This window comes from Moschus berezovskii, chromosome 20 (assembly GCF_049115385.1).
Source record: "Moschus berezovskii isolate FMDL1 chromosome 20, NW_MosBer_1.0, whole genome shotgun sequence".
Classification (NCBI taxonomy): domain Eukaryota; kingdom Metazoa; phylum Chordata; class Mammalia; order Artiodactyla; family Moschidae; genus Moschus; species Moschus berezovskii.
In genome coordinates, this window is record NC_142479.1 from 50575700 (window position 1) to 50596193 (window position 20494).

The following is a 20494-nucleotide window of genomic DNA, read 5'->3' on the forward strand; positions in this document are numbered from 1 at the left end:
AACCACATTTTCCCTCTGCCTGGAGGTAAGCTGTGATTAAAAGGAAAATACAGCTTTGCTGGCTCCAACAAGGCTGCCACTTGACTCCCCTTGGGCTTCTGGCCTGAGTGGGGCAGTCTGGGCCTGGCTGTGGAGAGAAAGGGCCCCGGTTGACTCAGCTACCGCAGAGCCCCTTGCTGAACTTTCTGTAGATGTTAATCTGTGGGGCCTCCCTGCCACCAGAGGCAAAGAGGAAAAGTCCCCAGCCTGGTACCTCACAGGATCAAGAAGCCCATGCAAACGGGTACACAGCCTCAACCCCAGGCCCAGGGACGGGCACTGTAAGTAGGGAAACAAGAATCTCTCTCTTTTATTAAAGTCCAACTACATTAACAAGAAGGAGCAGAAGCTGTGATTTGAGGCTGAGGGGCCGCAGGACCATAAGACAGCCTCCTGCAGAGAGTACAAAGAGTGCCGAGATCACCATCCGGTGACAGTTCCATCACGGGGCCTTCCGGCCTCCAGTCGGCTTAGCCTCTCACCAGGGAGGGCCCCGCGCTGTCCCTCCTCCATCCTGAACGCTGAGAAGATGGGCAGGAAGAACAGCGGCAGCAGGTCACAGAGAGGTTCCCATCAGGTTCACAGGGCGCCCACTGTACCTCTTAGAGATGTCAGCCTCAATCTGAAAGACAGTGACACCGAGTGGGCGCGGGGCAGAAGGCAAAGGGGCCTCATTCTGCAGAAACCGGGCAGGTTTGCCTCTCTGGCCTCACCAGCTTCTGCAGCTCCTTTGTCTTCTCCAGCAGCAGATCCAGCTTGGGCTCCAGAACTGCCTGCTCCTGGAGGGCTTCCTGTTGCTTCTGCACCATCAGGTCTTTCTTCAAAGCCAGCAGCTGGGACTGCTTCAGCTTCTGCTGGAGGAGCTCAGTCACTCGGTCCACATACCTGAGCAGGGCATTCATGTAAGTGTTTGGTGTCTCTGGGCAGCCTGGGTGTCCCCATCCAACTGCTGGAACAGCAGAAGCTCAGTCTCTGTTGGCCGCTCAGCCTCCACATCCTTCGGTCCTTCCTTGTATGGAATGCCACTCCCACTTCCCCATCCTACCCAGGAAGCAGATTCTGCCTGCATATTTCAAGCCATCCCATCTTACCCCAAAGAGAACCCCCAACCCCAGTTATGGGAGGCAGGGATGAGGTCCAAGGGGTCACAGAGAGGAGGAAACAAGGAGGCAAGGCCGCCGAAGATGGCAGAGCCCTGCAACATGCCCTGGAACAGCCCAACAGCAAGGGGAAAGCCAGACCTTGGTGAGGCCAGGATCATAAACAGGTGCTGCATTCGAAGATTGGTAAGCCGGCCAATCAGATCCTGCAGTGCTGACACCATGGTGACCATCTTTGCCTTGGTCTGGCCCTGCAGTATGGCTGGAGCCAGCTGGAACTGGCTCACAGACAGGATGTCTGCCTCCTCACTCATCTCCACTGCTCTCTGGGACAAGAAGATTTCGAGCTGAGGACAGAAGAGGATTTGGTTCAAACTGAGAAAAGAACTCAGAAGCTAGGCCCTCAGCCTGCTCAAAATAAAGAAAAAGGTAAGGGTTGGATTCTGGAGGAGGGACAGTAGGGGACTGCCTGGTGTGGTATAGTCCATGGTGTCGTATAGAGCTGGACACGACTTAGCGAATGAACGGGGTTTCCCTGGTGGCTCAGACTGTAAAGAGTCTGCCTGCAATGCAGGAGACCCACGATCGAACCCTGGGTCAGGAAGATTGCCTGGAGAAGGGAATGGCAACCCACTCCAGTATTCTTGCCTGGAGAATTCCATAGACAGAAGAGCTGGTGGGCTAGTCCATGGGGTCACAGAGTCAGACATGACTGAATGACTCACACACACACCTAGTGACTGAACAGTGACAACAGAGGAGCAGTTGTTTCCTCTGAGCACTTTTATTGCTAGAAACTCACCAACTATAAGGTGGGAGTTTGGGGCAGCCTCCACCATCAACTTTCAGTCCCTCATTGCTGTCTCAGGCCTTACCTAACCCAGGACCACCTCCTTCTCCTCCCCGGCTATGGATCAGATAACTACAAAGCAGAGATTCAAGGGGTTCTCTCTGCTGAATGAAGGTATTTTCTCTCCATGGGAAAAATGAGATTCAGGGAACAGGAATCCATGTTTGAGAAGCCCTAGATTAAAGAAAGGCTAGGAAGAATCTGAGAACCAGTCACATATTTTGTCACTTTTATTCAACCATGGGAAACCTGAACTAGACTGGTGAAGACAAGACCTTCTATGAGGTCCTCCCCTGCCAGCAGGCCTGGGAAGTGGACAGACTCAGAAATTAACAAAGGCAGGCCCCCAGCTTCCCAGTGCCACAAAGAAGGTCCAAGAACACCAGCTTCTTACTGTGGGCTGCCAGACACCTCAGCCACAGAGATGACATGAAACACAAATTGCTCCAAACCCCCAACAGCCCCCAGTTCCCTTCAGCTTTCTGAGCTCTTCTACCCGCTGGCTCCCCTGCTCGGCCTCCCTGCTCATCACGTGTGCGGGACACTTCTGCCTCAAAGCTTCTGTGTTGCTCCCCTGCCTGGAAGGCTCTTCTGCTGGAGCCGTCTGTACCCCCTGCAGGTTTTGAATTACTGGTCACCTTTGCAACAAGGCCTTCTTGACCACTAACATAAAAACAGGCCTTCCCAGCAACCCCATCGCCCTTCCCAGCTCTTCTCCATGGCACTATGTTAACGCCTAACATGCTGCATATTTTCCTTGTTTACCTTGTTTCTTGCCTGCGTTCCCCACTAGACTACAAGCTCCACGAGGTCAAGGATTCTCTCTTGTTTTCTGCTCAGTCTCCTCAGACAGTGCCAGGGGTTTAGGAAGCATGATAAACATGATAAACACTGTTGAGTGAATATGTGCTCAGTCGCTTCAGTTGTGTCCAACTCTTTGCGACCCTATAGGCTATAGCCAGGCTCCTCTGTCCATGGGATTCTCCAGGCAAGAATACTGGCGTGGGTTGTCATGCCCTCCTCCAAGGGATCTTCCTGACTCAGGGATCAAACTCCTGTCTCCTGTGGCTCCTGCATGGCAGGCGGATTTTTTATCACTGAACCACTGGGGAAGTCCGTTGAATGAATGCGAAGCATCCTAATGCTCCAGAGTGAATGGGAGTGCCCCTGCTCTAGAACACTGAAAGCACTCAGCATCCTTCACACAAACAGGAGGGTCAAGTCAGGTGTCTAGAGCAATACCGCCTATGATGGTGCCGGGCCTCCCCACACATCATCCAGAGACAAAAGTACCTCCATGAGCTCATCAATGAACTGATTCCGGGTCTCAGGGTATTCAAGAAGTGTCAGAGCATCCGGGCCCCTGGCAACACCTTCGGGAGCTGCCAGGAAGAGAGAGAAGTGATAAAGTGGCTAAAGACTAGACAAGACCATTGGTTTAAGAAGTCCTGGTGCATTAACGTGGACATAGACACTACACTAAAGCCACTTCCTGTTCCAACCCAAGAAGGAAGGGTCACCCTTTCCCATTTGTCGCAGCCCTAATCAGGCACCAAGAGCCAACTGCAGTCAGTGAGGAGGACCACAGAGCTGAGTTCCAAAGAACCAAGAGCTCCTTCACTTTGGTGGGCATCAAGTCTCATCCTGCACTGCCCTCTAGTGGCTCAGATCACAGTCACAGCCTCTTGGCTTGTGGGGAAGGGGGGCCAGGTCAGGCTTCAGAGCCTGTCAGCCCTCTAGGAACATCCCAGACAAAGGCTGACCCACATTCAATATCCAAAGCATTGAGAGTTTCTAGGCTTCATTTTAAGAACTCTTCTCTATCCATTACACTCACACCAACTACAAGATTTTGAAAAAAACAGGTAACTGTATGAGAAGCGCAGTCTTGGCAATGTACTTTTTCTTTGCTTCTAGAGACACAGGGGGTACCCTGTGCCAGGGTTGCAGGGAGCGACGCACTCACCCTGGGTTCCGGCTTCCAGGACGGTGATCTGCAGAGCAGTGGCATCGTCTCCCCAGTCTATCTCATCACCCCCAGCTTCCTAGATGGAGAGCAAAGAACCCCTGCAGTGTTGGGAGAACTTTCCCCAGCAAAGGGAGCCAGGATAAACTAAAGCCCTCAGTAAGCCCAATGATGGCACATTTCAACTGTATGAAGGACCTGCAGCCCTGACGGAGTTGGCAAAGATGGCAGTGTGGGCCCATGCATATAGGTACCACCTGCCTATACCCCTACACCTGCCCCAAACACCAAGAGAAAGAGGTCAAAACTCTGACATGTCACTTTGGAAACTCTGCCTCCTCCCAAACTATATGTGGTCCAAGAGCTGTGAACTTCAAGTGACGTCTTTAAAGAGAGAGAGAGAAAACTTTTGTTTTTCTTTCACCCCACTGAAGGGCACCTGGGATCTCAGTTCCCTGACCAGGGATTGAACCCTTGCCCCTTGCAGTGGAAGCACAGAATCTTAACCACTGGACCACTAGGAAATTCCCAACATGTTTCTTATCACCAAAACAGCAATCACAGAAAGTCCTCAAGAGAGATGGACCGAGAGAGCATCCCAACCTTTGAATCCGATTCCAGGGAGATGCCCCAGTCAATTCCAGCAGTCTGGGCAGAGATGCCGGAGTCAGCCCCTTCAGATGGCACCTCCACCCCAAAGTCACCCCAGTCAATCTAGAAGGGAAAAAAGTGTTAGCTCAAAGAGGATGGGTGAGAAAAAGGGGCCTGCCTTCTTCTAGGTCTCAGTAGGGAGCACTGGCACACTGTTCAAACGTAATGGGCTCTAAGCTTCCCAAAGGAGACTCTGTCTTCAGAGAACTCAGGGGACCGAAGAGTTCCCAGTTCAAAACGGACCAGCCTCCTGGGCCTCTTCAGCGCTCATCTACCCTGTGGTCTCAAGGAAGCCAGAAAGACGAAGGAGTAGGGCCTTCTGGGCCCTTCCACCTACAGTCTCTCTCACAGGAACACCCCTTTCTTCCCTCTGGACTCTGAGTTCAAAGGGGACAGGGGAGGACTGAACCGTGTATGAGGGGTCTCGGCCTGTCTTACCGCGTCTTCGTCCACCTGCTCAGGGGGCTCCTCAAGGTGTGGCCTCTCCACCACCGAGGGCTCCGCGCCAGTCCTCCACTCGTAGACCGTGCAGTTCCCCCGCGTCTGCACAAACCGCAGCATCGGCAGCACCTGCTCTGTGGGGCTGCAGTGGAGCATGCCGCTGACCCTCCTGCTACCCATTTGTGAGGCCCGGCCCACTGCTGGGCCTGGCACTCAAGTGTCACGTGGGGAAAGTACAAGTGGAGAAGAGAGCACAGCCGGGGAAGTAGCTTAATGGTCCCCGCCCCTCCTCCACCGGGGAGAAGCCAGGGCCCTCAATACCTTTCACACACAAACCCCACACAGGCCTGGTACAGGTCAATGGCTTCGCCCAGGGTCTGGGCTGCTGCCCCGATCTCGGCCAGCTGACTTGGTAGGTCCTTCACCAGGGCCAGTAGTTCTCTTCGGACATTGTCCCCCTAGAGAGGATCCATGAGATGGGTCCACTTAGACAAAAGTGGTGGGAAGTGGAGTCCAGCGGATTAAAGAAAATGCCTGAAGATTAAAGATGGGCAAGAAACTGGCCCAAGAAGGGCCCAACCGGCAGAGAAGGAAAGCCCTCCCTAGAAGCAAAGGCAACGGGCCCAGGATGACAGACAGAGGCCCCAGGCATGTGTCCTCCCACTGCAGGAAACCTGGCCTGCTCACCGTAATGCCATACTGCTTGCACGAGTGGTAGAACTGTTCCCTCATCTCGGCAGCCCCCGCCTGGCCCTCTTCCTCCTTACGGCTGTATTCTTGCTGCAGCTGCTGGCACTTGGTGATCTGCTTCTTCAGGGAGGGGATCTCATAGTTGACGTTCCGAACCAGGAGGCTGGAGAGTTCCACTGAGAAAGATGGGCCCAGGAAGTTCACCCCAGACCCCCACACCTAAGGCAGGCATGCCCCAAAGACATGCGCAAATACACCCTAGCCTGGTGCCACGGGAGTTGACCTCCCAGCTCCTCCCCTTCCTGGCTGTGGAACCTAAGACAGTCATTTAACCTCTCCAATCCAGTCCTCAACTATAAAACAGGGGTAGTAATATTTATCATAAGAATTAAGAGAATTCATATAAAACACAAGTATAATTCCTTGTATTTAGTAAGTATTAATATTTGGTCAATATTAGCTATTATAATTACTTACACTGTTAGCAAATACAACCCAAACTACAGTCAGCCTTTTAGTTATTCTCTCAGGCACTTGATACAGGCCCCAGGTCAACCTGTGCCTCTTCTGCCCAGTGGAGCAGAGCGATACAGGGCGAGCTAGTCATCAAGAGGTGACCAGCAGAAGACCCAGAAGCACCCATCTAAATGCCCACAACCTGGCTGGTGGTCATCCTCCTCCCAACACTCATTGAAAATCTACACACCAGCCTCTCCCCGCACATGAACTGTACCTCCTAGAAGCCCAGTGTCTCCAAATTCGAGGAGAGAGCCTCCCCGTGGACACTGGGACTCCCAGGTAGGTTGGGCCCCTTACCTAGGTAGGTGTTGTCCTTCTCATATAGGGCTACAATCTCCTGCCAATCCTAAGAAAAGAAACAGGAAGTGAGCCAGGAGAGCAGCCACATCCCAGCTCAATCCCCCAACAGGGGACAATCTCCCAGTCTCTGCATCTTCATCCTCCTTCATAATACTGGCTGGACCACCATATGGTGCCAACGAGCGATTCCCAAAGCAAATGTAAAGCCAGGGGTAGGGGTCACAAAGAGTTGGACATGACTGAGCGACTGATACTTTCACTTTCAGGATCTACTTTTGGCATAAACTATGGGGATAGAGAGAAAGCTGAGGAAATATTCCACGGGGACATCTCCAATGGATCCTCAGCGAGACCAGACAGCCTCTGACCCCCTGGACTGGATGCCTCCAGCTGTGTGTTACCACCGTCACCCATACTTGCCTTCATTCGCTGTGAAGAGTACCGGCCGAAAATATTTTTTGTGGAGGCTTCAGTGCCTTTGAGAAGCTCCACAATTCTTAGGCAGTGGAAGTAGTGAATGTCTGGAAAGCAAAGAAAAACAAAGACTTTGGAAATAACAAGTCTCTAACCCACCACTGCGGCCACCGCATATGGCTGACTCATGTATATGCCAGTAACTTTAGAGGGCACAGCTCTTCCCTTCATCATTTTGTGTTGAAACAAACCAGCATCTATACCCCAAATAAAAGCCTCTCTTTCTTTAGAGGTCAGTCCTATGACTAAAGAAAAGGGAACAGCTCAGCAGACATACACCACCCCAGGAAAGAGGAGGGTCCAGTAATGCAGTCCCGAAGCACTCACAGGATCCAGAGAGCAGCTGGGCGATCTCTTGGCTCTCTGGCATGTCCTGGATGGCGGCATTGATCTTCTCTCGGATGGTCAATACCAGACTCTGCCATTTCAGGTTGCAGTGCCTTCTGTCTACCAGCCAATCTATAGCAGAAACCCAAATCATAGCATTCCCATGGCCAAAATTCCATCACTGATTCAAGTGACATATGCTAAGGCATTGGCTAAAAGTTGTACTCATACTGGTTAAGGTGTAGGGGTCATGGGAAGATGAGAATGAAGATGGGCTCAAAGGGATGCTTGGGGCTAAACAGATTCCAGCAACCTAACTTTATTCACAATGTGACTTTTATAAAGTAACTGCCTCAACAAAGAGTAAAGTAAAGCTTTCAATTGGTCCTGACATCAAAGTACCACTTTGGACCACTCTAAATTCTCCATGATATTTTTGTTTTTGTAATTTTGATATTTTTGTAATTTTCCATGGATAATTATATTTTTCTTACTGACAGAGGACGCCACTCAATTTCTACTTTCTCAGGGCTGGGATTAACCATGACAATGAAAAATACAAGATGGTTACACCAGATACCAGATGAATGAACAACTGCAAAGCCCCTACGGACTAAATAACACTGGTCTACTCTTACCAGGGAAGCACCATCCTGCACACATGAATACCAATGTGACTGACCTCCTGGATTCTGGGCCAGACCTGTTTTTAGTTGAGGGTATAGGTGAATGAGAGCCATGTACACTTCCTCATAGGAGAGAGCTAAGACTAGACTTTGTGGTCAGCTGGTCCTGGCTCTAATTACCAACTTTCTTGGGCAAGTCTCTCAACCTCTCTGTGCCTCAGTTTCTCTACATGTAAAATGGGGTTGATAAATATACTGAATTAAAACACTGAACGCTGTGCCTGGCACATGGCAAGGGCTCAAGAAATTGTAGTGATCTTCATTTTCATAATGTTAAGCACATAAAACAGCACTTGGTATAGAATAAACCCTCAATAAACCCTGGGTTTCAGGACCAATAACAAGCATATACATCAAGAGTGTACATATCCTGAAGAGCTGGGACAAATCCGAAATGAAGTTAAAGATGCTCCACTAAGTGGCCACCTTGCCCTTGTTAATAAATCTGCCAACTGGTCAAATGCTGGAAGCCCACACTAGTTATCAGTTATATTCCCATTGCTGCACTCCACTAAAATCTTCAAAAACAAAAATTATGTAGATGTCACAGAAACAGAAGCAGAAGAATGACATAGGCAAACAGATGTCATCTTAATGACACAACTGGCATCAAAACAATTAATTCAAAGACCATTTAAAAATCCAGGAGCTGTGCACTGCCCTAGAGGGGTCAGAGTGAAGAGGCCCTTCCCTGGCTCCGAACAGGAGGGGAGGTATACAGACCCGATACAGACAGCAGGGAGATGGCCTGGCCACTAAAAGGTTTTCTTTTCAACTGGACCTATGTGCCTCTTCCTCCTAAAATCAAAGTTAAAAATAAAAAGGAAGAAAGCTGTTTTTCCTGCACAATACAATACTGGAACCTGACAGACTTAGGTTCTAACTTCAGATCTGCCATTCAGCAGCTGATCATCTTTAAGGTAAGCCTTTAACTCTCTGTCCCTGAAAGATATGATTGACAACATGTAATATACGTTAAAATAGAAAACACAGGTCAAGTATAGGCTCTATGCATGGTTCCTTCCCGCTCCTTTTACTGAGGCAGGTCCAGCCACAGATGGGAGCACAGAACAGAGCGAGTGGTCGGCGCTTCCGCTGTTGGTGAGAGAGGGCAAGGAGGCCAGGTCTCCCCTTGACAGCTAGTTGAGCGGGGACGCCCCTCCTACCGAGTAGCTTGCTGGTCTGGATGTCGATGGGCACGTGCTGATGGTCCTGGCGGGAAACACAGCGGGGAAAGGTGCTTGAGTGCCGCGAGCGGACAAGCCACTCGCCCGCTCACTTCATCGCCCCGACCGCCACCCCGCGGGGCCAGCACAACTGGCCGGGGAGGGCCGCTCCCCGGGGAGAGCCTGAGGAAGCAGGTCAGGAAAGGACCGGGTGAACTCAGCCCAGGGGTCCCAGGGCAGCCCCCCATTTCCCCAGCGGCTGTTCCCCCACCTGCATCTTCCCTCCACTTCCGTTTCCGGCCTCCGACCGGGACCCGCCCCGCCTACCACTGATCCAGTGTTGCTGTGGCTGGGCCTCGGGTTAGACACAGACGGGTCTTCTCCGGCCACGTCACCGCCTTCCTCAGAGCCAATCGGGACACGCGTTCCATCCCCGGCCTCAAGCCCCACCCACCCCGGGGTTCCGAGTGGCTGAGCCCTGGAAGGGCGGGAGAAGAGGAGCCAGCCAATGGGAGACGCGAGGCGGGCTCAAGACCCGGCAGGAGCCGGGGTGCCAGGAAAGGGCTGCAGCGGCGGCGGGATCCCGGCAGGCGGCGCCCTGGAGCTGGTCCCAGTCGCTTCCGGCCAGGCAGGCGCGGAGCCCTCTGCGTAAAGATTAACGAGTCGGCCGACAGGGTCCTATCACCCACTGAGGACCCTAGAGGTCCTTGATGTTGTTTAGACGCTCAGTCGTATCCGACTCTTTGCGACCCCATGAATAGGAGCACTCCAGGCTTCCCTGTCGTTCACCATCCCCCGGAGTTTGCTCAGACTCATATCCATTGAGTCGGTGATGCCATCCAACGATCTCATACTCTGTCACCTCCTTCTCCTTCTGCCCCCAATCTTTCCCAGCATCAGGGTCTTTTCCAGTAAGTCAACTCTTCGCATCAGGTGGCCAAAGCATTGGAGCTTCAGCTTCGGCATCAGTCCTTCCACTGAATAGTCAGGGTTGACTTCCTTTAGGATTGACTGGTTTGATATCCTTGCAGTCCAAGAGACTCTCAAGAAGAGTCTTTTTAGAAACACCCTCCTTGCCTCGCTTTACCGTGGATCATAGTTTAAAAGTCTTGTGACACTTTTGTCACACATTACCTTCTCACTGAATTTATGTAATAGACGAGTGTTGAACACCTGCTACGTGTTATGTGATTAGGGCAGGGATTGAGAGGGAGGAGGGTCAAAGGAGGCATCCCAAAGATAACACCTAAATTGAGTGTTAAAAGAAGAGCTGCAGAAAGAGGGAGATGTGGGAGTGGTGTTCGGGTGGAGTAGACTGTACAAAGCTTTGCAGGCTTTGCAATGAGGTGCAGGAACAACAGGCAGGCAAGACTAGCAAGATAACTGCAGGAGTCCAGTGTGTAATTAAAATGCCCTTGTTAAAAAATATGAACTGGACTTCCCTGATGGTGCAGTGGATAGGAATACACCTGACACTGCAGGGGACCTGGATTTGATCCCTGGTCTGGGAAGATGCCACATGCCTCAGAGCAACTAACCCGTGTGTCACAATTACTTGGCTCGTGCTCTAGAGCCCGGAAGCCACAACTACTGAGCCTGTGTGCCTAGAGCCTGTGCTTCGCAACAAGAGAAGCTACCACATTGAGAAGCCCCTGCACCACATCTGGAGAGAGTAGCCACCACTCTCTGAAGCTAGAGAAAGCCTGTTCAGTTCAGTTCAGTTCAGTTCAGTTGCTCAGTCGTGTCCGACTCTCTGAGACCCCATGAATCACAGCACGCCAGGCCTCCCTGTCCATCACCAACTCCCGGAGTTCACTCAAACTCATGTCCATCGAGTCGGCGATGCCATCCAGCCATCTCATTCTCTGTCGTCCCCTTCTCCTCCCACCCCCAACCTTTCCCAGCATCAAACTCTTTTCCAGTGAGTCAACTTATCGCATGAGGTGGCCAAAGTATTGCAGTTTCAGCTTTAGCATCAGTCCTTCCAATGCCTGTGGGCAGCAACAAATACCCAGTGCAACCAGATAAATAAATAAATAAATATATATATATGTATATACTGCAAAGGTCTCACACTTATGAAACCGGCCCTTCAGATGGGCCAGCTTCTGTGCTGTGAAATGTTTGAGGCAGGGGGTGGCTGGAGAAGGGCCTGTAAAGGTGGAAGGGTGGTATCATATCATCTCAGAAAGGAACTTGGACTTCACCCCTGCAGGGAGAGAGGAATCACTGGAGGGTTTCAAGGCTTTGAGGCTTGAGGCAAAGAGGGACCTGTACAAACTGACTGCAGAGACGATGGACTCGTGGGAGGTAAGGCTGAATGCAAGGAGGCTGTTAAAAGGTTACTATGCAAGAGTTAGAGCTTGACCTGACATAGAGGCACGAGGAGGAAGAGAAGGACTGGATTTCAGAGATGGTTTGGAGGAAAATGGACAGGACTGGCAGTTGGTTGGCTGTGTGGGTGGGGAGTGGGACAACAGGATGACACATAGGTGGTTGAGTGGGAGTGCCCCACCTAATTCAGGGATGCAGGATGCTGAGCAGGGAGTGAGGAGGAGGGCATCTCAGCTTTGAACTTGTGGGGTTGGTGGCCAAGGGAGACTCCCCTGTGAGAATCGTGCAGGAGGAGAATTGTGCAGGGTCTGCAGCTGTGGAGTTCAGGGGGCTGGAGATACAGCTTTGGAGAGCTGTAGGCTGACTCATCTGCAGTCCAGGTTGTGGCTGAAGCTGAGGGAGAGCATGAGATGGGTCCAGAAGTGCAGAGGAGAGAGGCTGAGAGGAGAGAAGAGAGAGGGTGGGCAGGGGATCTCACAGGGCTGGATGTGCCATTTTGCACCCTTCCCCTTCCAAGTTGTTAGCTCCTCCAGGAGGCTCTGCTTGAGTCTTTCTATGTGACCCTCCCCCCTCCTGCCCAGCACATCACTTGGGGCTTAGTAAATTTTTTATTGAATTGTGTGATGTGAAAGGGCAGTGAGAAGACCTAGATTCCTGCCCAATGAGATCTTAGACCATTTCGATAAGCTCTCTGCCAGCCACAGTTTCCTCAACATGGAGATAAAACATTCTGACCATCTCAGGGTATTTCTATTTAGAAGCTTAAATAAACAAACAGACTAGATGTATGTAACTCTTTATAGTTTACAACATGCTTTCATAGATTTTTTCCTCATTATTTGCAAACTCTCTGTGTGTGTCTATGAAACATTAATCATTATTGTTATAGAAGGGGTTGAAAGTCTTCCATAAAAATGGCTCATAGGGCAGAACTAAGGGCCCCTTCAGGGTTCTCTCATGGGAATTTGGCTCCCATCTTAGAGTCCTGACTCAGGCTATAGGAATGGCTGGAGCTTCCCTATGATTAAAAAAACTTACTGGATTCCAACTATGTGTTCCTGGCTCCCTGGGACATCCCAAGAAGCATGGCCCTGCCCCACCTTCAAGGTGCATCTCTCCTCCTTGAACCAACAGGCAGGGCAGGGCAGGGCAGGATGAGTCTGGAAGGCCCAGCCCTGGTAAGGTGGTGGAGGCAGAGACCACCAGCACTTCACCCCCACCCCCTTGCAGCACCCCAGGTGACTCATGCGGAAAGAAGGGTGTTTGAGAACAGCTCTGCCCGGGTGCTAGCGTCGGGGTGGTGGCCCCAGAGAGCGTAGGGGTGCGGATTTTGTGCAGTATTTGCACTGTTTGTCCTTTTCTGAGGCCATCGAGAGGCTCAGGGCCAATGGGCAGGTAAGCACACAAGTTGTCCGGCCTCTAGAGCATCGAGGTCCTTGGGGCTCCCATCCTCTGGAAAGTGGCAGGGAGAGGCTGTGAAAGGCTCTGACTGTGAATCTCAATTCTCTGCTGATTTAGCAGGTGGGGTGCTGTTGGGAGAGGGGTAGCACTTAGGAAGGTGAGGAAGAAGATAGGAGGCCTGTGGTGGCTTTAGACAGGAAAGCACAGGGCCCCGGGGTGCTGTGTGTGCAGGCTGCCTTGCCGTCCTTTGCTGTTAGCTTGCTTATTAAGTGATAGTCTGTGCCGTGTGCCAGTGTAGATCTAAATGTTTTACAAGCCTTATCTAATTTGATCCTTCCAAACAACCTTATAATCTGGAGACTGTTTATTAGCCAGGTTTTAAAGGCAAGGGAGCCAAAGCTCAGGTAATTAAGTAACTTGTCCAAGATCATAGAGCTGGTAGTTGGTGAGGCTGGGATCCAAACCCAGGCCTGTCTGGCTCCCCAGCCTGCATTCTTGTTCTCCGTGGGATGTGGCTTCTCCGGCAGCCCTGCCTGCTGCATTCACGCAGCTGGGCCACTATAGCTGCAGGCCTCTTCCTCCCTCCTCTTCGGCCTGATTCCCACTTTCTCCCCTGATGTTGTGTCAGACAGTCGGCACCCCCACCCTGGCAATTCCTGGCCTTTACCAGAGTTCTTTCTTACCACACCCTATTCTGGGCAAGAAGGTCCATTGCTTATGTTCTTGCAATATCTATAAAAGGAAGGCGTACCCTTGACATTCAGATAATCCATTTATTTTATCTACCGTATGTTTATGACTTTATGGTCCGTGTCTTATGTGTGTTTGCTCACAGCAACACTGACTGTGCTGTGTGTGTGTGTGTGTGTGTGTATGTGGTGTATCTGCCTGCTGGGCTGAAGGCTCTGGAAACAGCATTCTCAGCTGGGCCTCTTGCTGGTTGCAGTGTAGTCTCTGGGTTGGCTTTTGCAGTCTGTCTCCCCAGCTAGTCAGTGAGCACCTTGTGGGCAGGGAGTACAGGCCTGTTCATCTCTGTGACCCCAGCCCCTGGTATGACCCTGACACTGAGTGTCAGGTGCTTAATGGATGCTTGAGAAGGAAGGAATGAGAGAAGATGCAGCAGGTGCAGGAAGGTATTTAGTGATGAGTGGGGACCATGATCACTTGGTCTGGGGGGAGGGCTGTGCATCCCCCAGATCTTTTCTTCACCCCTCCCCCTACAGCTCAGGACTTGGAGTCACTTGGAGCTCGAGGGAGAAATTTAAGGCGAAGATATTAGAGCTGGTTAGTTTCGTAAGTTAAGCATAAACCAGAAGGCCCATGAGGTGCCACTCAGCTGGGTGGTACTCTGGGACCCATGATAAACCCTGGCCACCATGCCCTCTCCTTCCCTTCACCTTTGTCAGTCTAAGGGAAAATAACTCACAGGGTAGTTTCATGAATTGGGTTCAAGGTGTCATCTTCTGAGGATTGCCCCTGCTCTTCATGGTTTCTTCATCCCCATCATGGCAGGTGGAGGGAATCTGCTCTTTCACGGGGAGGACAACCAAGTCCATTGCCAAACCTCTCACCTCTGTAGCCTCCCTTCCCTTTCTGTTCAGTGTTAGTTACCCTCTATTTGTCAAGCACTATTTGCCAAGATGGGCCTTCCAGGTGGCTCCGTGGTAAAGAATCCGTCTGTCAGTGTAAGAGAGTCAGGAGACGTGGGTTCAGTCCCTGGATTGGGAAGATGCCCTGGAATAGGAAATGGCAACCCATTCCAGGATTCTTGCCTGGAAAATTCCATGGACTGAGGACCCTGGAGGGCTACAGTCCGTGAGATCACAAAGAGTCAGAAGTGACTGAATACATTTGCCAATGTGTTGGAGACCTTAACATGAAGACACTGTCTCAGCCCTCACAGAAAATGGCTGTATGATATGTGTGAGGCCCACCACATTCTAAATCCCATGACAGCACATCCAGAACCTAACTCTGTGCTCATACATAGTAAGTGCTTAAAAAAAAATCCATACAGACAAAATAAGAGGGATGCTTAGAGGGCTAGAGAAACAGAAAAGGGGGAGTATCCATCTCAAGTGGGGGGTAAAGGCATGAGATGGGGAGGGAATACCATCAGAACAGACTCCTGGGAGAAGTAATACTTGAGCTGAGTCTGGTAGGATGGGAACGAACTGTGGTAGGAGGGAGAGCAGGGAGGAGAGGCATGTAAGTGATGGGTGTCATTCTAGGAAGAGGGAGTAAGTAACGTGGATAAAGCACATAGGTGAGAGACGGCATGGCTGTTCCACAAGAAGTCTGTTGTGGAATATTTACGGGAAGAGAAATCAGGTTGAAGAGACTGGCAAGATGAGACCACGAGGAACACTCAGGTCCCTGACAAAGGGTTGAAATTTTATCCTGTAGATCAGATTTCCCAACTAATAGGCAGCTGGTATCTGTCAAACTATAGAGTTGTGCAAAGAGCCCAAGAATCCATAAAAGCAGTTGTATTATTTTAGTGCAGGTGGAGACGTTTTTCTGTGTTGTGAAAGGATCTTTTTAGAGAACAGGAAACCCAAATGGCCAATACATGTGTGAAAAGACTCTCAGTCTTACTAGAAACTCAGTGTATGGTTAACTGGGGCTGCTGTAACAACTTATTACCAAATAGGTGCTTTAAAGGGCTTCCCTGGTGGCTCAGATGGTAAAAAATCCGCCTGTAATGCAGAAGACCTGGATTCGATCCCCAGGTTGGGAAGATCCCCTGGAGGCAGGCATGGCAACCCACTCCAGTATTCTTGCTTGGAGAATCCCTGTGGACAGAGGAGCCTGGTGGGCAGTCCATGGGGTCACAAAGAGTCAGACATGACTGAGTGACTAAGCACTGCACTGCACTTAAGGTGCTTTAAAATAATAAATATGGGACTTGCCTGGTATTCCAGGGCTAAGACTCTGGGCTCCCAATGCGGGGGCCCCAGGCTCAATCTTTGTTCAGGGAACTAGATCTCTCATGCTGCAACTAAAAATACTGCCTGATGCAACTAAGACCCAGCACCAAATAAATAAACATTGAAAAATAGAAAAAGGACTTCCCTGGTGGTCCAGTGTTAAGAATCTGCCTGCCAATGCAGGGGACATGGGTTTGATCCCCTGTTTGGGAAGACTCCACATGCCTTGGAGCAACTAAGCCCATGCGCCATGACTACTGAGCCCACGCTCTAAAGCCTGTGAACTGCAACTACCAAGCCCTCATGCTGCAGCTACTGAAGCCTGTGTGCCTAGAGTCCATGCTCCACAACAAGAGAAGTCACCGCAACGGGAAGCCTGGGCGCCGCCTCTGCTCATTGCAACTGGGAAAGCCTGAAAAAAGTGGTGAGGACCCAGTGTAGCTAAAAATAAATGGATAAAATAAAATAAAAATTTTTAAAATAAATTAGAAATGTATTCTCTCACAGTTCTGGAGGCCAGAAGTCTAACATCAAGGTGTCAGCAAGGCTGATTCCTTCCACAGGCTCTGAGGGACAATCTGTTCCTGCCGCTCACCCAGCTTCTGGTGGCTGCAGACAATCCTTGCTGTTCCTTGAGTGGCAGCTGCATCATTTCATCCTCTGCTCTTATCATCTCATGGCATTCTCCCTTCATGTCTCTCCTCCTGGAAGGACACTAGTTCTTGGATTTAAGGCCCACCCTAATCTAGTATGTTCTTAGCTTAACTAATTACGTCTGCAAACACCCTATTTCCAAATAAGGTCACACTTCGGGATTCCAGGTGGACCTGAGTTTGGGGGACACTCTTCAATCCAGTGCACTGGAGCATGCTAAGTTGCTTCAGTTGTGTTAGACTCTTTGCGAACCCATGGACTGTAGCCTGCCAGCCTCCTCTGTCCATGGAATTTGCCAGGCAAGAATACCAGAGTGAGTTGTCATGCCCTTCTCCAGGGGATCTTCCTGACCCAGGGATCGAACCCACATCTCTTATGTCTTCTGCATTGGCAGGCAGGTTCTTTACCACTAGCGCCACCTGGAAAGCCGCAATCCAGTGCTCTGCTGCTGCTGCTAAGTCACTTCAGTCGTGTCCGACTCTGTGTGACCCCATAGACAGAAGCCCACCAGGTTCCCCCATCCCTGGGATTCTCCAGGCAAGAGCACTGGAGTGGGTTGCCATTTCCTTCTCCAATGTGTGAAAGTGAAAAGTGAAAGTGAAGTCGCTCAGTCGTGTCCGACCCTTAGCGACCCCATGGACTGCAGCCTACCAGGCTCCTCCATCCATGGGATTTTCTAGGCAAGAGTACTGGAGTGGCTTGCCATTGCCTTCTCCGAATCCAGTATTCTAGGGAAAAGCAAATATATAAGACACAAAAATGACTACTTCACTTCCGTCGCATTGGCAAAAATGTTAATGTCTCTGTCTTGGGTTGTGTTCTCCAGAGTAGGTGAAGTTTAGGGGGCAAGATGCTTACTAGGGATCACTTCCTGTGAGAGGAACCAGACAGAAGTAGGATTGGGCAGGAGAGAAATCCAGCTGTAACACAGGACTTGCAGAACTTCTGTCAGTTTGGTGAAGTGAATACAGCCTCTCCGCATGTCCTTCATGGGGCTGAAATGGCTGGACCTTACATCCCTAGAAGGGCAGGCCCTTGGGAGAGATGCTCTCTGTAGCTGAGGTGGACCCTGAAAGAGCTGACAGCTGGAGGCCAGCAGCTGAGGAAGGCAGGAAGTCCTTCCTCACAGGGTATTTTGGTTGGCACACTCACTACCACAGTCTGATAGTACAGAAATGGTCAAAATGAAGAGTGCAGTAGGACAAAAAAGTCATCTTCCAGTCCGCTCCCCGCCCTCCCCCGCCGAGATGTCCACATCAAATCACTGGAACCTGTGGATATGACTTCGTTTGAAAAAAGAATCTTTGCAGTTGTGATTAAGTAAGATCATGTTGGATCATCTGGGTGGACCCTACATACTCTCCCGAGTATTCTTTTTTTTTTTTTTTTTTGGCTGTGCTGGGTCTTTGTTGCTGCCCCCGGGCTTTCTCTAGTTTCAGCATCAGGGGCTCCTGATGCACAGGCTTCTCATTGTGGCGGCTTCTCTTCTTTCGGAGAACGGGCTCTAGGGTCTGGGCTTTAGTAGGTGTGGCACACGGAACTAGTTGCTTCATGGGAATCTGGGAATCCAACCTGTGTCCTCTGCAATAGCCAGTGGATTCTTAACCATTGGGCCACCAGGGAAGTCCTTCTCCCAAGTATTCTTATAAAAGAGAGATAGAGAGAGATTAGACAACACGAAAGAGGGGAAGGTGACAGGATGAAGGAGACAGAGAGGGGAGTGGTGTGGCTGCAAGCCAGGGAATGCCTCCAGGCACCAGAAGCTGGAGGAGGCAAGGAACGGACTCTCACTGGAGACTCGAGAGTCATCATGACCCTGCTAAGACCTTTGTCTTGGCCAGTGAAATTGATTTTGGAATTCTGACCTCCAGAACTGTGAGAGAATACATTTCTGTTGTTTCAATCCATCGACTCTGTAGTAATGTGTTACAGCAGCCACAAGGAGCTAATACAAAGGGTAATAGGAAAATTGCTGGTGGGGATGCAAGTTGGTGAACCCACTCAGAGACTCTATCTTAGAGTGCAATGAGGATTCAGAGTTCTAAGTATTTGCACAGTCCGCAGGAATACTGGCTGCTCATATTCCCACTGCTCACTGAGGTCTCCTTGAAGGAGAGCAATGGCAGCCCCTCCAGTGGCAACCTCAGCACCCACCTCAGACCTGCCCTGCCCTCTTCCTGGCTGCACCTGGTATAGCTTCCAGAGACCAGTCTGTGGCCTTGCCCCACTTGCCCCTCAACCAGGCTGGCCACCCCCAGACTGTCTCATCTCCTGGCCTTCCAGAGGAAGGGGAGTGCTGAGGAGGATGGCAGGCCCTCCCTTCTCCCTGCTTTGGGAAATAAACATCCCTGGAGCCTAGATCTACTCCCTGGGCAGAGGTCAATAAACTAGGAATGATCTTTTGGGCCAGGTTAGATCTGCAACCCAATGGGGCCCCATGGCTACATGTCTAATAGGGCACCAAGGTCCTTGAGACTCCCTTAGGTGTATTTTAACTTGCTTTAGCCAACAAGGACACATTTCTGAAAACTTGCACATTTCATGTTCGTATTTGAAATATCACACTTGAACCTAGTATTAAGAAGGTGTGTTGAAAGGTGGAAAATTCTAGAAAACAATACAGCAGCCTTGTGGGGTGATCTGTTTAAGGGATAGTCATAGTTTATAGCCTTATCTCAAACTCCCCTCCCAACCCGGCCCCTCCCAGAAATAAACCTACCAAAGGTCAGGGGTTGGGCCTAACTTCCCAGGCTGGTCCCTCCCAGGATGGGGAGCTGGGATGGGCCTCTGCTCCTGTACCTGGCCCTGCTGGCCTTCTCTGAAGGGAAGGTCATGTAGGCATCCGCTTAAATCCCACCCACTGGGGTGCCTCCTCCAGAGTGGAGCTCAGAGAATAGAATTCTGCCCCCTCTGGATCCCACACATCAGAAAGGCCTGTGTTTTGAAGCAGGGTGGTGTGGGGTGAGAGGAGGGAAGGGAGTGAGTGTTTTCAGCACAAGCCCCTTCCTCCTGTACAGATGGAAACAGTGTCCTGACCCTTGGTGCCAGTCCCCAGGCTAGTGCTCATCCCGTCATCCTTCTACTATTTTCCCAAAACCTCAGTTAAGCTTTTAGCCTCTTTGGTATCTTCTGGACTGGACACTGACTCTCAATCAGGCTTTCAGAGAAAGTGACAGATCTAGAAATCTTCCTGGGACAGCTGTGTATACCTCTCATGAGAGTTAGGAGAACCTTACAAGACAATATCCTTAATTCTCATAGATCCCCAGAGAGCTGATAACGTATCTGCAAGTGTGCTATAGCTGAAACCACCAGAAGTGAAAGAAATGGGTTTTCTCTCACATTTACCTGGGACAAGTGGCTGCGTTAAGTATTTCTTAAAGACAATACTTATATTTCTTATTTGTATTTTAAAGTTTGCATTAAGTACTAACTATATGCCAGGTCTGTATCAGTGACAGACAACTCTGGGTTCAAGGAGCTAACATTTTTTTTTAAACTTTTTATTTTATATTGGAGTATAACTGACTAACAATGTTGTAACAGTTTCTGGTGGACAGCAAAGGAACTCAATCATATATATATATATATACACACACACGTATCCATTCTCCCCCAAACTTCCCTCCCATCCAGGCTGCCGCATCACCTTGAGCAGAGTTCCCTGTGCTGTACAATAGGTCCTTATTGGTTATCCATTTTAAATAACTATAGTGTGTACATGTCGATCCAAACTCTCTAACCTTCCTTTCCCCTCATCCTTTTCCTTCTCTAAGTCTGTGAGTCTGTTCTGTAAATAAGTTCATTTGTTTCATTTCTTTGTAGATTCTACATATAGGGGATATCATAGGATGTTTCTCTCAAGGAGCTAACATCCTCTAAGGGAGGCAAATACACGACCGGATCATTACATTACTATATATGTATATGTGTGTATGTACAGACTTAATCAATCATGGTATATGG

General features: G+C 50.2%; 1 protein-coding gene across 2 annotated transcripts; it reads right to left on the reverse strand.

Moving 5' to 3' along the window:
• Window positions 1-325: 325 nt before the first annotated feature.
• On the reverse strand, window positions 326-9592 carry CDK5RAP3 (CDK5 regulatory subunit associated protein 3). Of its 2 annotated transcripts, XM_055407664.2 has the most exons (15): window positions 9481-9536; window positions 9210-9255; window positions 8767-8841; window positions 7358-7489; window positions 6977-7077; window positions 6554-6602; window positions 5735-5913; window positions 5369-5505; window positions 5045-5189; window positions 4559-4669; window positions 3956-4034; window positions 3283-3371; window positions 1281-1486; window positions 753-924; window positions 326-661 (listed from the first exon to the last, which is right to left on the reverse strand). In XM_055407664.2, exons 4-15 carry the CDS (start codon window positions 7398-7400, stop codon window positions 596-598), a joined length of 1377 nt encoding a protein of 458 aa, XP_055263639.2. In that variant the 5' UTR covers window positions 7401-7489; window positions 8767-8841; window positions 9210-9255; window positions 9481-9536; the 3' UTR covers window positions 326-595. The 2 variants fall into 2 exon arrangements, with proteins under 2 accessions (XP_055263639.2, XP_055263638.2); XM_055407663.2 differs by lacking the exon at window positions 8767-8841 and having other exon boundaries at window positions 9481-9592.
• Between the last annotated feature and the right edge of the window lie 10902 nt (window positions 9593-20494).